Consider the following 15712-nt stretch of genomic DNA (forward strand, 5'->3'; position numbering starts at 1 on the left):
ATATAAATATAATAATTTAAGGGGCAGATTTATCAATGGGCGAATTTAGCGTTTATGGGAGTTTATAAAAATTCCCATAAACTCTCATGTACTAGATTTTTGAGTTAAAAATGAATTTTAAAAAAAAATATCTATTTTTTTTTAACTCGGGTGAATGCGATTGACCCACAAACTTAAATCGAATTCAAATCAAATTTTTCTATTTTCAGGATGCCACCAAACAACTCCAAACTGATTCAAGGACACCCCCATAGGCTAAAACAGCAATTTGGCGGGGTTAAAGTGGCGAATAGTCAAATTCGAATTCTTAAAGGGTCAATACATGATAAATTTAGAATTTGAATCTAATTTTAACTATTTCCTAGTTGAATTACACTAAAATAAACTCAAAAATTAGAATTTTTAAATTTGAATTCAAAATTTGAATTTTCACTTCGACCTTTGATAAATCTGCCCCATAAGTGTGGTCAATTTGCAAAATAAATAGCAATGATAGAAACACAAAAATGGATTTTACATGTTGCAAATGCAATTTGGAAAAAAAATTAAATTAAAACCTATGTCATTTGTACAGATAATATACAGTTAAGTTATACAGCATTTACAATAGCTGGCACCGGCCCTGCGGAATCGGAGATTATTGCTAGCACGTTCCTCACGTAGATTGGTGGTAGATATAGAGATAAAAATATACAATTCTTTACCATCAGTATGTATTATAGTATGTATAATATTATACAATTCTTAATAAAAAGTCCAATTAAAACTAAAATAATGATCTTGGTTACCAGTCATTTACCAGCAACCAACGAACAAGTGGTTGAAGATTTGCTGTGAAACAGCGAAAAATTTGCAAAACGGTGCCCGCGTCTCGTATTTGGCGCTGCGTCGAAAAAACGGACGACGCATCCTTTTTTTTTTAGACACCGGCGAATTTTTGCGGCCGTTTCGCGAATTTATTCGCCGGTGGCGAATCGCTCAAATTTACTATGAATTTGCGCCTGCCGAATAAATTCGCCCATCACTAGCTAAAATTAAAACTGGCTCAAATTTCATCACAATTAACAATCACAGTTTAACCAATTGACATATTTCTCAAAGCACATCTATGAGCCCAATCAACATTCTCATTTTAGTGGGTATAGAGGTTTTTGAAGCCATGAATAAACCAATTTTCTCTAAAATCAGAAATGTCGTGTCATTTATTAAAAGCTCAGAAAATAAAAAAGAACAAACGAAAAAAAGCTGTAAACAATTAAAAAAAATATGAATACCTCAAAATACCTCTAAAAATCTGAATTTTTTGGACAATTCCTAGAAGAAAAAAAATTAGAAAACCTCCAAAATTCTGAATGGCTTAAAAAAGGTCCAATAGGAGAAGCGCAATAGGATTGTAGTTTTTACACTTCATAAAACTCAAATTTTAGTTTTGAGAAATAAAGAAAAATTGTACATTTTTCTATTTTTGCTATTGATACTTGTGATGATAATTGTGCAGGACGGTGCAGTTCCATGCAAGATGCAGCCACTTTGCAGAGTGATTTGACTAAATTGGGGCAGAAAACTGGAAAATGAGGTTCAATTTTGCAAGTTATAAATTAAATGGAAGCGTGTTGTGGGGTTTCTTTGATTGAGAAGGATCTGGGAATTCAAATTCGCTGGCGGAAATGCGCCGTTATACTTTTTTTTACGCCGGCAAATTTTCATTTGCGAATTTATTCACGTTGGCGAATAGTGGGAATTCGCCGCAAATTCACCCATCACTAATAAGTATCAATAACAATAAATTTGTAGCTTTCAGAGCGTTTGTTTTTTAGATGGGGTCAGTGACGCCACATTTGAAAGCTGGAAAGAGTCAGAAGAAAATAGCAAATAATTAAAAACTTATAAAAATACACAATGAAGACAAACTAAGTTTGCTGAGAAATAGTAATTTTATAAAATACTAAGAGGGTTATTTATCAAAGTCTTTTCTGAAAATTTTGTTTGCGGGGAAAAAAACATGCAAACATTGTTAAAAAAATGAATCGTACGATTTTTTCTTATTTTACCATGAAAACCATTATTGTACGAAACCCAGTGCATATCAAACATCTTTGGGACTTCTCCTATTGACTTATATGCAACCTTGACAGGTCTGAGATGCCGGATTTTTGAATTTGGACTTTTTCCATCCTTGGGTTATCCTTGTGTTTTTTTTTTCCATTAAACATTCGATTTTAAATTTAAAAAACACAAGTTTTTTTTGGTTTTTGGCATTCAGAGTTTAGTTGCTAACCCCCTAAGATTCAACTTAAAGGGGAATCACCCGTTTAAGTATAAAAAAAACCCACAAAAAAGTAAAAATCCTAAAATTTGCCAGGTAAAAGTTATCGAGGTCCTATAGAAGCCAATAGGAGCTGCGCTGAGTTTTTTTCACTAGCAATGCCTGAAAAACTAAAATTTTTAGAGGTTTTAGAAGTATTCATATTTTTTCAGATCGATCAGTGTTTTTTTAAAAAAATGTCATGACATTTGTGCTTTTAGAGGAAGTGAATTTAGCTGTGGTTTTAAAAACCACTGAAATTAAACCGATGATAAATAGGCCTCCATGTGTCAATTTGGCATAAGTGAATTGAGTAGTCAAATTCAATTTTTCTAATAGGTGTCATTTCAATGCTAAACTCATGCACCCATTTGGAAGGTGAATGAAAAAAATTGTGTTGCGTTAAATTTGGATTAACACAATGCTGTTCTATAGGCCCTTTCCAAATATGTAAAAAAACATTCTCCATGTTATTATGAATCAATAGTAACATGGAAATGATTTGTACAAATGAACCTATATATTTTTAAAAACTGTTGGTACCATTTGTAAAAAAAAGGAAGGCTTTATAAATCAGAGCTGTGGTTTAGAATCCCGCCTTTTGCAATTAACTTGGGTTGGTAGGGGATGCTGGGAAATTTCGTTAAAGGGATTAGGGATGTAGCGAACGTCGGAAAAAAAGTTCACGAACATATTCGCGAACTTGCGCAAAAATGCGAGCGGTTCGCGAACGGTTCGCGAACCCCATAGACTTCAATGGGAAGGCGAACTTTAACATCTAAAAAAAAAATTTCTGGCCAGAAAAATGATTTTAAAGTTGTTTAAAGGGTGCAACGACCTGGACAGTGGCATGCCAGAGGGGGATCAAGGGCAAAAATGTATCTGAAAAATCTGCCTGTGTGTGCTTGGAAGAGATAGTGTAGGGGGAGAGCTGTTAGTGATTTCAGGGACAGATGATAGTAAGTTTGCTGGCTAGTAATCTGCTTGATACTGCTCTGTATTGGAGGGACAGAAGTCTGCAGGGATTTGAGGGACATTTTAGCTTAGGTAGCTTTGCTGGCTAGTAATCTACTGTTCTCTTTAAACAACTGCCATACGTTGACCTTGTAGGCATTGTTTGCCCAGTTTTTTTGGACGCAGCCACTGAAGCACAGTTGCCAGAAAAAATATGCCATATAAATGCTGAAAATAGTAATTTTTCGCCATACGTTGACCTTGTAGACATTGTTTGCCCAGTTTTTTTGGTTGCAGCCACTGAAGCACAGTTGCCAGAAAAAATATGCCATATAAATGCTGAAAATAGTCGTTTTTTGCCATACGTTGACCTTGTAGGCATTGTTTGCCCAGTTTTTTTGGTCGCAGCCACTGAAGCACAGTTGCCAGAAAAAATATGCCATATAAATGCTGAAAATAGTCATTTTTTGCCATATACGTTGAGTCAACGTATGGCAAAAAATGACTATTTTCAGCATTTATATGGCATATTTTTTCTGGCCTCTGTGCTTCAGTGGCTGCGGCCAAAAAAACTGGGCAAATAATGCCTAAAAGGTCAACTTATACACTACTACAGCGATGGATACGGATTACGTAAAATATATTATGGCTGCTTGAAAAAAGTCACTCCGGTGTTTTTTCTGGAGACGGTAATATTATGGATATTTAGACAGAATGTGAACAAGGTCACACAGCTAGATGGCAGTTGGTTGAATAACACACTGGGCAAAAAATGCCTACAGGGAAAATAATGCCTAAAAGGTCAACTTATACACTACTACAGCGGTAGTAAAATAAAAAAAAGTAAAATAAAAAAAAAATGAATATTAAAAAAAAAAATTAAAGTTGGTGCTGCTGAACTACTAGGAGCAGCAGATTAGCACACCAGTCCCACTCCCCAACACTGCTAGACTAATAGCACTGGGCTCTTATAGTAGTAGTAGTAGTAGTAGTAGTAAAACAACAAAAAAATAAATAAAAGCAGTCCTTACAAGGACTACTGTTATTGCAGCAGTCAGCAGATGAGATCAGAAGCAGGACAGCTGCCCACTGCAGCTACATACAGAGCACTGCAGTAGAAGGTAGATTACTAGCCAGCAAAGCTACCTAAGCTTAAATGTCCCTCAAACCCCTGCAGACTTCTGTCCCTCCAATAACAGAGCAGTATCAAAACGATTACTAGCCAGCAAACTTTCAACTGTCCCTGAAATCACTAACAGGCAGCAGCTCTCTCCCTACACTATCTCTTCAGCACACACAGGCAGAGTGAAAAAACGCTGCAGGGCTTCGGTTTTTATAGGGAAGGGGAGTGGTCCAGGGGAGAGCTTCCTGATTGGCTGCCATGTACCTGCTGGTCTGGGGTGAGAGGGCAAAAAAAAGCGCCAACAATGGCGAACCCAAAATGGCGAACGTCGCGCGACGTTCGCGAACTTCCGGCGAGCGCGAACACCCGATGTTCGCGCGAACAAGTTCGCCAGCGAACAGTTCGCGACATCTCTAAAAGGGATACTGGCATGGGAAAAAAATAATTTTCAAAATGAATCAGTAATAGTGCTGCTCCAGCAGAATTCTGCTCTGAAATCCATTTCTCAAAAGAGCAAACAGATTTTTTTTTATTCAATTTTGAAATCTGACATGGGGCTAGACATATTGTCAATTTCCCAGCTGCCCCAAGTCATGTGACTTGTGCTCTGATTAATTTCATTCACTCTTTACTGCTGTACTGCAAGTTGGAGTGATATCACCCCCCCCCCCAGCAGCCTAACAACAGAACAATGGGAAGGTAACCAGTTAGCAGCTCCCTAACACAAGATAACAGCTGCCTGGTAGATCTAAGAACAACACTCAATAGTAAAAACCCATGTCCCACTAAGACACATTCAGTTACATTGAGAAGGAAAAACAGCAGCCTGCCAGAAAGCAATTCTCTCCTATAGTGCAGGCACAAGTCACATGACCAGGGACAGCTGGGAAATTGACAAAATGTCTAGCCCTATGTCAGATTTCAAAATTGAATATAAAAAAATCTGTTTGCTCTTTGGAGAAATGGATTTCAGTGCAGAATTCTGCTGGAGTAGCACTATTAGCTGATGCGTTTTGAAAAAAACATGTTTTCTGATGACAGTATCCCTTTAATCAAAAGAAAAGAACAGAGCTTAAAAATATCTGCTGAAAACAAAACACATTTATACCATGTCACTTGGATCATCTGTTTCACAATGATGAAATGTTTCGGAAAAAAAATATATATCTGGTTAACAAAAATATGGCAATGTTATGAAAATGTATGTATAAAAATATTCGCCGTTATCGGCTTTTGCCTTCAATACTCTGCAGCATAATAAATAGTCTTTTGAAGCATAGTCATTTACAGAGACATATCTACTGTACACTCATATATCTTTTTCTTAGTAAATTGAAGTTATAAAATTTTTTTTTTCACACAATTTTACAGCAAAAAAAAAAAAAAGGAAAAAGTTCTTCATAGCTAAAATCAATAAATTCTGTAGTATTGCAATCAGGGGATGTAGTTTGGACAGACACAAATCCAAAGCAAAAAGTCTAGACAAAATCGTGTGACAATTCGAATTGTGTGATTTGACTTTTTCGGATTTTCGAATGAAAAACCAGCCTCAAACAGCCCTCAGATATCATGAAGGCAAAAAAAAAAACATCTTCCAATTGTAAAAGGGACATGTGCCATTGGCTTTTACATGACAAGTTTTAGCTGGTATATTTTCGGATTCTGATTTTTATCAGCTATGGAGTATAATAATTCTTAAAAAATTCGAGATTTATTTTCCTCTAAAAATTTGGATTTTTAACCTTAAAAACTCGATCAGAAAAATCTGAGGCTTAATAAATAGGCCCCTTAAATATTAATTAAATTCAATTGTTTTGCCTCCAATAAGGATTAATTATATCTTAGTTGGGATGAAGTACAAGATACTGTTTTATCTTTAAAAAAAAATAAGAATTATTTGATTGAAATCGAGTCTATGGGAAATGCCCTTCCTATATGGAGTTTTCTGGAAACCCGGATTCCGGATAATGGATTCCATACCTGTTTAATATATTTTAATATATTATATTATAATAATATTTCTATTTTACACCCTGTAAGTGATTAAATAGTATCATAATTCAAATATTTAGATTGCTATTCCTAAAATTTGCAAGGACTCCTGTAAATACATATATTTGTTAAAACTTAAAGGGTCTCTGCAAAAGTATTTATATTGTTTTTTTATCTCTTATATAGAACTCACCACAGTAGAATTCTACAGCTCTTTATTAATTTCTACTGAATTTTTAGAGGCATATTTATCATATGGTGAACTTTTACTTTTGAAATGAATAGAAAGCAGTGAAATTTTACTGTGGAGATTAGTGATGAGCGAATCTGGCCCATTTCACTTCACTGAAAATTCACGAAATTTACAAGAAAATTTTCAAACCACAATACTTTTTTTACTAAACATTGGGGGAGTATTTACTTAAAAAAAATTCGACCAAACTCCTAAACCCAAATCCCTTTTACCAATAGTTCTTCTCCAAAATGTTGGTGGGAAAAAATATCACAACAAAATCGTGCGTCAATTATAATCATGCGACTTTTTCAAATTGACACTCTGAAAACTCGACTTTATCAAATTGTCACCGCAACAACTCAAACTCATCTGATTATCGAAGAAAAACGATCAACAGTTCACTATGTGAAGAAACATCTTCAGGGACATCTGCCATTGACTTCTAAGGGGCAGATTTATCAACGGTCGATTTTCGAAGTGAAATATACTTTAAAAAATCGACCATTGAATGGCAATACTTCGACTTCGAATATCGAAAGTTTTTTTTTACCGAATTTGACCGTTTTGCAGTCGAAGTAAAATCGTTCGATTAAATCGCTCAAATCAAACGATTCGAACGATTTCAGCGATCGATCGAACTATTTTACTTTGACTACATAAAACTTAGAAAAATGCATTAGAAGGTCCCCATAGGCTAACATAGCTCTTCGGCAGGTTTAATTTGGCGAACTATTGAAGTTGAAGTTTTTTTAACGAGACATTACTACGATTATAGAATGGTAGAATATTCAAACGATTTTACTTCGAATCAAAGTCGAAAATTCCCTCGAATTGACTTCGACCCTTGATAAATCTGCCCCTTAATGTGAAGTTTTCATATTCGGGTTTTTAGCATCTTTAGGGTATAAGAAATCCCTAAAAAGTTGAGTCTTCACAGTAACAATTTGATAAAGTCGAGTTTTGGGCCGTCAATTCTAATTGAGACTCAACTTTTTCAAGAATTATTGGTAAATTAGTTCAGTTCATGGATGGGAGTTTAGTCGACTTTGTTTTAATAAAAAAACGGAACTAAACTCGAGTTTTTGTAAATAACGAGCCTTTGTGTGTTTTTTTAACGACGAAATATGGCAAAATATTTCACTCATCCCTAGCGGTGAGCACTTATTTCTAAGGGGCAGAAATCTTTCCGAACTGGTTATGTTACTGGCAATTTACTAACAGCATATAGACAGGAGAAACATCTTCTCCAATCAAGAAGCCATATGTAGTGATGGGCGAATTTGCGCCGTTTCGCTTCGCCGAAAAATTAGCGAAACGGCGAAAAATTCGCGAAACGGCGCCGGCGTCTCGTTTTTGGCGCCGGCGTCCGTTTTTTCGAGACAAATTTTTTTGCCGCCGGCGAATTTTTGCCGCGAATTTATTCGCTGGCGGCGAAACGCGCAAATTCGCCGCGAATTCGCGCCTGCCGAATAAATTCACCCATCACTAGCCATATGGTACGGTCAAGAAGATGAAGCTTGTACAGAACATGGTGGAAAAAGTAACTGCAATGCAGAATATAAGAGTAGTGTTTTGTGGAGTCTTAGACAAAAATGTATCCTTTTCAAAGACAGGCCATTACTAGTTAATAGTAATAATCGTATTTATGATCAAGACTCTTGTAGGCACGTTCTTCAACAAAGGCAGTAAAAGAGGAAAGAAAATGCAGCATTGAATTTAAAAGAAGGAATACTGGATGAGGTTTTGTGTGTTTGTATTAAAAACAAACATATATGGAACTTTTTTTTTTCATGGCACAAGGGGTACAACACTCAAATGGGCGTATGTACTAAGAAAATACTCCTTTACAGTAAGCTTCCCACACTAACCAATGAAACGTTTGCTTTATTAATTCATTTTTTTTTTTGCTTAATGGTTATTGAACTGCAGCCCATTCACAGCGTCGACCTACTGTACATACTGTCAATTGTTAAATCAACTTTAATTAATTAATGAATTAATCCTTTTTTTTTGTTTTTGAATTCTAGTGCAGTTACCCTGGTAGAGGCAGCGTGTCATTTAAATGATGTTAAAAACAATATAATGAGGTATTCTGCAAAATATACACCAAAAGAGAAATTTGTAGAATATTTTTAGCATATTAAAGGAAAAAAAAGTTCCCCTATTTTTGGTGACCAATTGCATTTTGCATCAGAATTAGAAGTTACTTGAAATATCCAAGTCCAGCAACAAGGAAAAACTTCTCCAGGAAGAGTTCGGAATCCAACACGGCAATGTGAGCTGCACGTCCAATGAGAGTATTGGCAGTGTTTGGGAGAGCATGGGACACATTGTGCCGTATCAAAGTGCAGTCCTTGGAGTCTATTACTGGTTGGAGAAGGTTGTTTATCATCTCGGTATATACAGGTCCTGAAATAAAAGGAAACACACACACATATATATATATATATACACACATACTGTATATAAGCACAGTCATTGGTTCTGATTAAGCAATAGAAGGAGATGAAAAATGTTGGTTGATCTTGACTAGCGATGGGCAAATGCATTGAAGTCAATGGGCGTCAAAATAATGTTGACGCGCAGCAATTTTTGATGCGAGCAACAATTTTAATACGCGCGACTATTTTGTCCAAATGCATTGAACTCAATAAACATTTGAATAATTTTGAGGCGTGACAATTTTTATGACGGCAAAAGCATTTGCAGGAGGCGAAACATAGAAATTCACCGCAAATCCATGCCTGGCAAATTTATTCGCTCATCACTAATCTGTTAGTTTAACAATATTCATCCATCTTCCTCGCATATTATTTTAATAGTTTTGGCTCAAATCTGCCAACCCATGGGCACATCTTCGCTTGTTGGAATGGAAATCTAACCTATCGTGCCGCTTCCTGTCTTGCTTTACTGTTACAGACCTATTTACTCATTTTCAAGGTCGAGGAAAAAAAAATGGAAAAAAGTTGCATTCCATTGTTTCATTAATTTGCAATGAGACTGAGAAAAAACCTCAAATCTTAGGCAACTTAGACAATTCTCATTAAACCTCAACAGTTTTTACTTGCTCGAGTGAGTTTTTGCAGGTTTTTTTTTTTAAAAAAAAAAAAATACAACTCCAATACTCGAAGTTTTGTGAAAGAAAACAACTTGAATCTTAATAAAGCTGCCCCTAAGTATGATGTAGAGAGTGATATTCAGAAATATAAATATGTAAAAACCCATTAATTTTTAGAGTAATTTGCGGGGGGGAAAAAAGAAATCCCAATGTTAGTAAATAGGTCCCTTAGAGATTTTTTTTTAAAAAAAAACTAATTTGTAGAGAAAAAATTAAATCAATGTTAAATCAAAAAAAAAAGGTCCAATAGGATTAGCACAGTTATATAGTAACATAGTAAGTTAGGTTGAAAAAAGACACACGCCCATCAAGTTCAACCTTTTGACTCTATTTTAACCTGCCTAACTGCCAGTTGATCCAGAGGAAGGCAAAAAACACCATTTGAAGCCTCTCCAATTTGCCTCAGAGGTGGAAAAAATTCCTTCCTGACTCCAAAATGGGGACCAGTCCCTGGGTCAACTTGTACTATGAGCTATCTCCCATATCCCTGTATTTCCTCACTTGCTAAACACCATCCAACCCCTTCATATACCTATCTATAGTGATGGGCGAATTTATTTGCCAGGCGCGAATTCCCGCTATTCGCCGCCTGCGAATAAATTTGCAAAACCTCCGCAAAAACATTTTTTTGGATGCTGGCGCATTTTCGCCAGCGAATTTCATGAATTCAAAGTCAAAGTAGCCTATTCGATGGTCGAAGAATCCAAAAAATTACTTCGAATTTTTTTACTTCGAAAATTCCCCATGAATTCAGTTCGACCCTTGATAAATCTGCCCCTTAATAAATCTCACATTTTTTGAGTTTTAGAGAAATTTAAAAGTCCATGGGGCAAATTCACTAAGATTTGTAGTTGCGCCAGGCGTAACTTCGCCGCACTTCGCCAGTTCTTCGCAAATTCACTAAAATCCGAAGTTGCGCTCAGGGGTATCGTAAGGTTGCGAAGTTGCGCTAGCGTTGATTCGCTAAGTAAAGCGAAGTTACGCTAGCGAAGGCTAATTTGCATACGGCGCCAAATTCAAATTTCAATGGAGGAATACGTATCAGCACTACAAATGGCTAGAAAAGCTTCATAACATCAAATAAAATTTTTATTTTGCCCTACACATGTGCCCACTGTCTAGGTAAGTTGCCATGAGTCAGGAAATGTAGGGGGGAAAGAGGGGAGCCCAAAAAAAATTTGCAATCTTTTTTTGCCAGCGTTTTTTGGGACTTAGAAAAAATTTTGACTTTTTTTGAAGCAATCCCTATCTACTCTATTGCGCTTCGCCTGGTCTGAGGTGGCGAAGGAAGTCTAGCTTAAAAGGTAGCGTTCAGTACACTGCTCGCGTTAGTGAATTTGCGTAGTTACGTCGCTAGCGAAACTTCGCCAGGCGTAAGGGTGCGAAGTAACACTAGCAAAACTACGCCAGCGTTCGTTAGTGAATTTGCGCAGTAACAAAAATGCCAAACGCTAGCGAAGTAACGCTAGCGTTCGTCACTTTGGCGCTTATTAAATTTGCCCCCATGTATTTTAAGAGAAAAAATACGATTTGTGGAAAAAAAGAAATCCAAATGTGAGTAAATATGTCCCTTAGAGAAATTTTTTAAAAACCAACATTTTTTGAGAAAAAAAAACACAATTTGTGAAAAAATCTGAATGTTAGTAAACAAGCCCCTAAAAGTTATAAAGGTGAACCACCCCTTTTAAACTTTGCATGCTCGGCACCTTATGACATTACAAAACATATCTCCAGGTCAATGAAAGCCCCTGGCCAATAAAGGAAACACCACCCATATTCAATTAAGAAAAATTATGAAAGTAAAGAAAAATTTAAAAAGTGACAGTTTATTGAACATAATCATTAAATATAAATATGGTAGAAAATTACTTTGAGTCATTTTGTATCGTAAATTTGTGTTACAAGACGTGTGAGTTAATGGACCCGTGGGTTTGTAACAGATTGTGAGCTGTTATTGACCCTGTTTAAGTAAGAGTTTTTTATGACCCTCACGTTAGGCGAGTTAATGAACTCCAGCTATCCGGGAACTCCTGGTGTGTAATGGAGATCATTATGGCTACTACATCTGTTCATTGTAAAGATAAAAAAATTGGTTAGGAAACAGGTTGGCTGCGTTTATTGCTGATTCCCCTACGTGAAGAAAACGAGATGAAATTTACAGTTATGACATAGAACAAAATAAACACAGTCATTTACCAATCAGCAGGCTTTGAGTGTGTGGCCGAAAGTGTTGAATTAGTAAATACCAATATTGGTGGGTACAATAATATGCCGTTACCTGTGTGTCTGTCCTTCGTGGCATTTTTACACATTTCAATTCTCGCCGAATGAAACGGGACGTATCGATCCTGCGGCGACGCAACCAGAACCACATTCTTAAAATACTGAAGACCTGAGAAAATAAAGAGGATAAGAGAGCTATAGAGTTCCTGAGATAATTGCTATTTACTAACAATGGAATTTCAATTTTTTCCATGAATCTCAGAAAATTTGTAGTTTTCCTTTTTTTTAACAAATGCTCTGATTTATTAAGCATAAAAACCAACAAAAACATCTAATACAAAACTTTGCCAGGTAAAAGTTGTCCTATAGAAGTCAATGATCCTATTTTAAATTCATTTGGCCTTTTAGAGGTTTTCCCTTTTTTTTCACTAGGAATAGTCTGAAAAACTTGAATTTTTAGAGGTTTTAGAGGTATTCATATTTTATTTGGATCGTTCAGCATTGATTTCCATTCGTACTTTTTTTATTTGGACCTTTTAATAAATTTCATAAAATTTGTGGTTTTAAAGAAAAAGAGTTTATTTGCACGCCTGAAAATATCTGCTGCTGTGCATTTGGATAAAAAATATATACAGCTAGAATGGAAGGGTTGTACTAAGCACAATTCAACAGGAACAGCCCCTAAATTTGCTCATAGTCTGTACAGAGAGATCCCATAAAACTATGACAGCATAGGTATTCCCTGTACTAAGCACAATTCAGCAGGAACAGTCCCTAAGTTTGCTCATAGTCTGTACAGAGAGATCCCATAAAACTATGGCAGCATAGGTATTCCCATGTACTAAGCACAATTCAGCAGAAACAGTCCCCTAAGTTTGCTCATAGTCTGTACAGAGAGATCCCATAAAACTATGGCAGCATAGGTATTCCCTGTACTAAGCACAATTCAGCAGAAACAGTCCCCTAAGTTTGCTCATAGTCTGTACAGAGAGATCCCATAAAACTATGGCAGCATAGGTATTCCCTGTACTAAGCACAATTCAGCAGGAACAGTCCGTAAGTTTGCTCATAGTCTGTACAGAGAGATCCCATAAAACTATGGCAGCATAGGTATTCCCATGTACTAAGCACAATTCAGCAGGAACAGTCCCTAAGTTTGCTCATAGTCTGTACAGTGAGATCCCATAAAACTATGGCAGCATAGGTATTCCCATGTACTAAGCACAATTCAGCAGGAACAGTCCCTAAGTTTGCTCATAGTCTGTACAGAGAGATCCCATAAAACTATGGCAGCATAGGTATTCCCCTGTACTAAGCACAATTCAGCAGGAACAGTCCCCTAAGTTTGCTCATAGTCTGTACAGAGAGATCCCATAAAACTATGGCAGCATAGGTATTCCTCTGTACTAAGCACAATTCAGCAGGAACAGTCCCCTAAGTTTGCTCATAGTCTGTACAGAGAGATCCCATAAAACTATTTACATATGTACTTGTACTCAGACTGAACACAAATCTGCAGGAACCAATTAATACCTTTTTATCATGTAATATTTATAATACTGTTGCTTTTCATCTCTGTATTTCTAGGTTCTTCCATGGTTGACAGTTGCACTCACCTGGCTTTTGGCTGAGCTGGTACAAGAAGCATTTCCGGAGATCAGCATTATCCCTGAACGTCAACTGCAGCAGCGATCCGGATTTCTTTAACTTTTGCATAAGCCACAAACCTGGGAATAAATGACAAATGTATATCTATGAGACAGTGGTAAAGAGTATAACTTGAGTCTATTCAAACCAGAGGAGCCTGGCATTTGATTCTTGCTCTACCCAAGAATCTCAGTAATGATGATTTATTATTCATTGTATTTCTTACCTGTATTAACCAAAGTACTGTTACTATAAAGAGTACCAAGGTGAGGCCCAGAGAGAGACAGAAAGGTGTGCAGTTTGTTCAGGTAGTACCGAAAACGGGGCCGGGTGAGCACAGATCGAATGATGATGGTCCCCAATGAATGTCCTATAAAGCTAAACAGAAACAAATATACAAGCTTTGTAACATGTAAAACGACATTATTCTGACATGTTGCGAATTTATTCGCCAGACGCAAATTTGTGGCGAATTTTGACATTTGCGAAATTGCTGCAAAAATGTGCTTCTAATTAAAGGCGCCCATTGACTTTAATGCGAGTCAAATTGTCTTTGGAGTCGGAATTGTTGCCAACGTCAAAAATGTTTTGACTCCGTTTCACTAATTTTTCACAGTTTCGTCAATTTCGATGAAAATTCACAAAGTTTACGACGAAACAGGAAAAATTTGCCCATCACTACTCCCGAACCACCTATTGAACCTGTCCTATGATTAAAACGAAAGAAAGTAAAAAATTTACAAAATGAAAAGGCTGATTACAAGAATTTAGAGAGTTACTGTCATAGGAAAACATGTGCTGCTCCAGCAGAATTCTGCACTCTTTTTTCAAAAGTGCAAACAGACTTATTTATATTTAATTTTGAAATCTGATATAGGGCTAGACATATTGTCAGTTTCCCATCTGCCCCCAGTCACGTGACTTGTGCTCTGATAAACTTCACTCACTCTTTACTGCTGTACTGCAAGTTGGATAACAGCTGCCTGGTAGATCTAAGAACAGCACTCAATAGTAAAATCCAGGTCTCACTGTGACTCCTTCAGTTACATTGAGTAGGAGAAACAACAGCCTGCCAGAAAGCAGTTCCATCCTAAAGTGCTGGCTCTTTCTGAAATCACATGACCAGGCAAAATGAGCTGAGATGCACCTACACACCAATATTACAACTAAATACACTTGCTGGTTCAGGAATTAAATTTTATATTGTAGAGTGAGTGTAGGGGGCACATTTACTTAGCTCGAGTGAAGGATTAGAATAAAAAATACTTTGAATTTCGAAGTATTTTTTTGGCTACTTCGACCTATGACTACGACTTCGACTTTGAATCGAATGATTCGAACTAAAAATCGTTCGACTATTCGACCATTCGATAGTCGAAGTACTGTCTCTTTAAAAAAAACTTCAACCACCTACTTCGCCACCTAAAACCTACCGAGCATCACTGTTAGCCTATGGGGAAGGTCCCCATAGGCTTTCCTAGCTTTTTTGGATCGAAGGAAAATTGTCCGATCGATGGATTAAAATTATTCCTTCGATCGTTCGATAGAACGAATATCGCTAAATCTTTCGACTTCGATATTCGAAGTCGAAGGATTTAACTTAGACGGTCGAATATCGAGGGTTAATTAACCCTCGATTTTCGACCCTAAGTAAATGTGCCCCTAAGTGTAATTTATAAAAAAAAACTGCACCATAATAATCAGGACAGAATCCCTTTAAGAGAATTAATAGTATTGCTCCAATGTGCCCGGGTGTCTCAGTGCATCTCCATTGTCCCTCCTGCTGTCCTTACCTGCACTCAGTTTATGGCAAAAACATAAAAAAGCCACAATGCTTTATAGTTCCCCATATATACGGAGCAATATTTTTTAGTTTAAAAAGTCATTACATGAAATAACATGAAATAAATCCTACCTTATTCTGGATATTGATAAGTTATATAACTGAATGTGCTGAACTATTTCATCAATCAGTCTGTCAGTCATAGCATCGAAATCTGCAAATGTGTCAGTCTGTAAAAAATAGAGAAGGAAAGAGTTTGAAGAGGAAAAGTCTTCAGATTTTGTTAGCGGATGTTCTACTGGTTGGGATTTTGGTGATGCCTTTAGAAAGAC

General features: G+C 36.5%; 1 protein-coding gene across 1 annotated transcript in view; it reads right to left on the minus strand.

Moving 5' to 3' along the window:
- Window positions 1-8622: 8622 nt before the first annotated feature.
- Window positions 8623-15712, minus strand: part of fam135b.L (family with sequence similarity 135 member B L homeolog) — a gene marked incomplete at its 5' end in the record, with an annotated part of 40116 nt that continues 33026 nt past the window's right edge. The window contains 5 exon segments of the mRNA NM_001094366.1: window positions 8623-9018; window positions 12006-12119; window positions 13567-13677; window positions 13824-13975; window positions 15513-15610. Of these exon segments, the coding sequence (NP_001087835.1) occupies window positions 8813-9018; window positions 12006-12119; window positions 13567-13677; window positions 13824-13975; window positions 15513-15610 (681 nt within the window). The 3' untranslated portion in view covers window positions 8623-8812.

The sequence above is a fragment of the Xenopus laevis genome, chromosome 6L (assembly GCF_017654675.1).
Source record: "Xenopus laevis strain J_2021 chromosome 6L, Xenopus_laevis_v10.1, whole genome shotgun sequence".
NCBI classification, from domain to species: domain Eukaryota; kingdom Metazoa; phylum Chordata; class Amphibia; order Anura; family Pipidae; genus Xenopus; species Xenopus laevis.